Here is a 3,467-nt window from a genome sequence, read left to right on the forward strand (position 1 = left end):
ATTTCGGTTGTGGAAGGAAACTGTTTTCGAACCGGATTTTTTTCAATAATCAACCGATAGACCATGTTGTAAAGTGACATCCTCGGGTGTAATCGTACAACTCACTGCACGGAAGATAGAATGTGTGTGTCTCAAGTCTCCAAAGCACTGATAAGTGCGGGCTCTAATTTAGTCCCACCAAGCCTACAAGACATGTGTAAGAATCTCGTCTCTTCCAAGTATTACGTAATAACAGGCGATGCTCTCGCACTTAAATTGTGTATATATGTTTTGATAATCCAATCTCTGTCCTAATTATATAAACATAAAAAATTTTAAAAAATATTAAAAACTTAATAATGATATTAATTATAATAAAAAAAATATAATAATATTTTTTTACCATTTATAATTGGATGTCGAAAATGTGTTTGTGGTCTAAATGGATTAGAGGCATTGACTTTTTTAAAATACTTAAGATGATGGAAATTAAATAAAATCTAAGATATTACAAACAGTTAGGATAGAAAATTGAGAGAAGAAGAATTTAAGAGAAATTTAAGACATTATGATAGAAAATTAAGAAATAAAAGAATCGAGAGTTGATAAGAATTGAAAGATTACATGAATAAGACTAACTGGAAAAAATTAAAAGTGTAAAGAATACATATAAAAAGAAAATTTTAATCATTCTGGATTTTTTTTCAATAGCAATTGCTTAATTTTTTAACATTTAACCATCCAATAGTTAACATATATATTTTTTTACTTTTTAAATAATCAATTGCAGAGTGCACCTTGACCACGTGGCACACACATTTCGCAAAAATAGCCTGTTTCTCTAAGAAAATAAAAAAAAGCCTAAAACCTTAAATGGGTTTTAAAACAAGCACATATGCTTAATCATCCCTAAAATATACTTGCCTTCACTATAAGCATCATCCAATAACATCATCCACGTGGAAACCACCACATCAACAGGGAGTAGCAAGTCACCACGTGATCGAGAAGCGTGACCTATAAATATTCGATTTTTGCCTGCTCTTCACTCTCTAAACTCGTAGTATACTCAAAAAAATCCTCCGGAAAAGGAAAAAAAAAAAAAAGCAGAGAAGAGCAGCGATAATGGCGAGAAATTTTTTTGTTTGGTTTGCTTTGGCCGCAATCTTATGCTCTCTAACTGCGATCTCAGCCAAAGTGAGTGAATCGAAAGAGTTCGTTTTGACTTTGGATCACTCTAACTTTACTCGCTTCCTTACTCAACACAATTTCGTCGTCGTCAAATTCTACGCTCCTTGGTATGCCTTTCATTTTTTCTTTCAATTTTCCCCCTAAACTGTTTGGATCTTATTTGTTTCATCTCTTTTTCTTATATATTTATATTAGACTTAAATCTGTTTTTCTTATCTTCTTTGGTTAAAATGTATGCATTGAGTTTGATTTGGTAGTTGATTTAGATTTGTATTATTCATAAAACAATTCTACGATTATTGATAATCGACAAATATATGTTTTATATTTTGATTACTTAATTTTGGTAGTACGACATGAAGTTAGGAATTTTGTTTAGGGGGTTGAGATTAGGATCAAAGCTTTGTGTAAAAAATACTTCAAATTAAATTAAATTAAATTATTTATTTTGTAAGCGACCAAAAATCCAAAATTTCTATTTAACTAAGGCTAAGAAAGCTTGAAATAAATGTTTTAATTTTTGAATCGAACAAAAAACAAAACGCAATTCTACCATTTAACCAGGGAGGCCGAGGCCCGGCTACGCCCCTGATTGGTATTGAAATGCTTCAATTCTTTACCGGGACTAAGCCAGGGTTATTTGGTTAAATGGGTAATTATCTTTTCTAATCCCTTGTAAATATTAATAATTTAATTTAATTTTTAAAATGAAAATTTAATTTTTTCCCCTCAAAATTATATATAGATATATTAATCTCGGGTCCCTTGCACGAAGTTCCTAGCATCATCGCTAGATTTTTGAGATCCTCTGTCCGTTCCTTTTATGTTTTATTAAGCACTAACAAATTTCCTTTTACCTCTACTTATAGGTGTCGGCACAGTCAGAATCTTGCTCCAGAGGTAAGCAAAAGATCTTAAAATTTTCTTTTAAGTATCGAATTTTAGTTGATAACTTGTACGCCTAATTGGCTTCTAAACTTTGCAATTGCTATATGTAAAGTACGAGAAAGCAGCATCTGTGCTGAGTAACCACCACCCTCCAATCATTCTAGCTAAATTTGATGCCGATGATGAAGCAAACAAATACTTAGCAAAGCAATATAGAATCCGGGGTTATCCTACAGTTAAAATTTTCAGAAATGGAGGACAGTTGATTCAAGAATACAGAGACTCACGCCGAGCTGATTATATTGTGGAGTATTTGAAGGAACAAATTAGTCCTGCTTCTGTTGAAATCAAGTCTGCTGAAGATGCCAGTGGTATAATTCCTCAAAATAAGATAACAATTGTAAGCTCTCTCTGATTATTTCACTGTATATGTTACTTGGATTTGGATTTAAATGTTAGATACGAGTAATATTTTAAAAGTCATATCTCGACCATCCTAGCTTTTTACTAGTTGAACATTTATCTAATATTTTTATAGTTATTGAATTAGACTAATCATTAATTTTTGGTTCAATCAATTTAACTTATCACTAAAATTATCCGAAATCTTGATTTGTCTTGCAAATTAGCTATTTTACACAAGGGATCTGCTTTCAGGACTTTACTGTGGAAGCTATAGAGAAGTTTTTTGGAGAGGCATTAGGACTTTAATGGTTTAATGTGGACATGGCTTTAAGTAACATCCGATCCGGATAAGTTAAACCAAGCCAGGATATTTGTAGCTCATTATAATGTCTCTTACGCCAATTTTTTTATGTTCTTGCTGGTTGCTTTGAATTGATTTCTATGCTGTAATTAAGTTGAATAATTTAATAATTTGTCTTGTACACGTTTATATATTTTTATCGGGTTCATTTTTTATTGAATTTTTATTTTAATTATTTTTAATATGAATGTGTGATAGTTATGCTGAAGCTCGAAATTATTATCAGATCTAGTAAAAAATAATAAATCCCTATTTGTTGTAAATGGATGTTAATATAACTTCCATAACGCTTGTAAGTCTTGTAACCCCTAAAAATTTATAGAATACATTAATTATATTTATTAGAGTTTTGTAACCTATGTTCGTTGAGGCCCTATAAAGAGAGGGCATGTATAGGTTTTTTAAATTTCTCAAGTGAAAGCTGAATCATCCTTTCATTATTGTATTTTTTTTGTACATTTTATATTTCTTTTTGTTTTATAATACGTTATCAACCCGATTTTATTCAAGAGTAATAGGTTCTTAGTTTGCGTCAAAAATTTTTTGGACTCCAAGCATTAAAATTTAATTGTTTGGATCAAAAATCATGAGTGTCTACTTGAGATTTGCTTGGGGATGACCACTTTTTCTTTACCACAAAGAA

General features: G+C 30.8%; 1 protein-coding gene across 2 annotated transcripts; it reads left to right on the plus strand.

Moving 5' to 3' along the window:
• The first annotated feature begins 1,024 nt into the window (after nucleotides 1-1,024).
• Nucleotides 1,025-2,957, plus strand: LOC107908354 (protein disulfide-isomerase). 2 transcript variants are annotated; one of them, XM_016835536.2, is made up of 4 exons: nucleotides 1,025-1,277; nucleotides 2,040-2,070; nucleotides 2,171-2,458; nucleotides 2,688-2,957. In XM_016835536.2, the coding sequence occupies exons 1-4, from the start codon at nucleotides 1,105-1,107 to the stop codon at nucleotides 2,775-2,777; spliced, it is 582 nt and encodes a 193-aa protein (XP_016691025.1). In that variant the 5' UTR covers nucleotides 1,025-1,104; the 3' UTR covers nucleotides 2,778-2,957. The 2 variants fall into 2 exon arrangements, with proteins under 2 accessions (XP_016691025.1, XP_016691026.1); XM_016835537.2 differs by having other exon boundaries at nucleotides 1,026-1,277; nucleotides 2,716-2,957.
• The last annotated feature ends 510 nt before the right edge of the window (nucleotides 2,958-3,467 follow it).

The sequence above is a fragment of the Gossypium hirsutum genome, chromosome D02, assembly GCF_007990345.1.
Source record: "Gossypium hirsutum isolate 1008001.06 chromosome D02, Gossypium_hirsutum_v2.1, whole genome shotgun sequence".
NCBI classification, from domain to species: domain Eukaryota; kingdom Viridiplantae; phylum Streptophyta; class Magnoliopsida; order Malvales; family Malvaceae; genus Gossypium; species Gossypium hirsutum.

Bases quoted from the DNA above. Each gene is read 5' to 3' on its own strand.
- LOC107908354 (XM_016835536.2), top strand. From the start codon at position 1,105: ATGGCGAGAAATTTTTTTGTTTGGTTTGCTTTGGCCGCAATCTTATGC. The intron at 1,278-2,039 runs GTATGCCTTTCA...CTCTACTTATAG, and splicing joins GTCAAATTCTACGCTCCTTG to GTGTCGGCACAGTCAGAATC. The intron at 2,459-2,687 runs GTAAGCTCTCTC...CTTGCAAATTAG, and splicing joins CTCAAAATAAGATAACAATT to CTATTTTACACAAGGGATCT.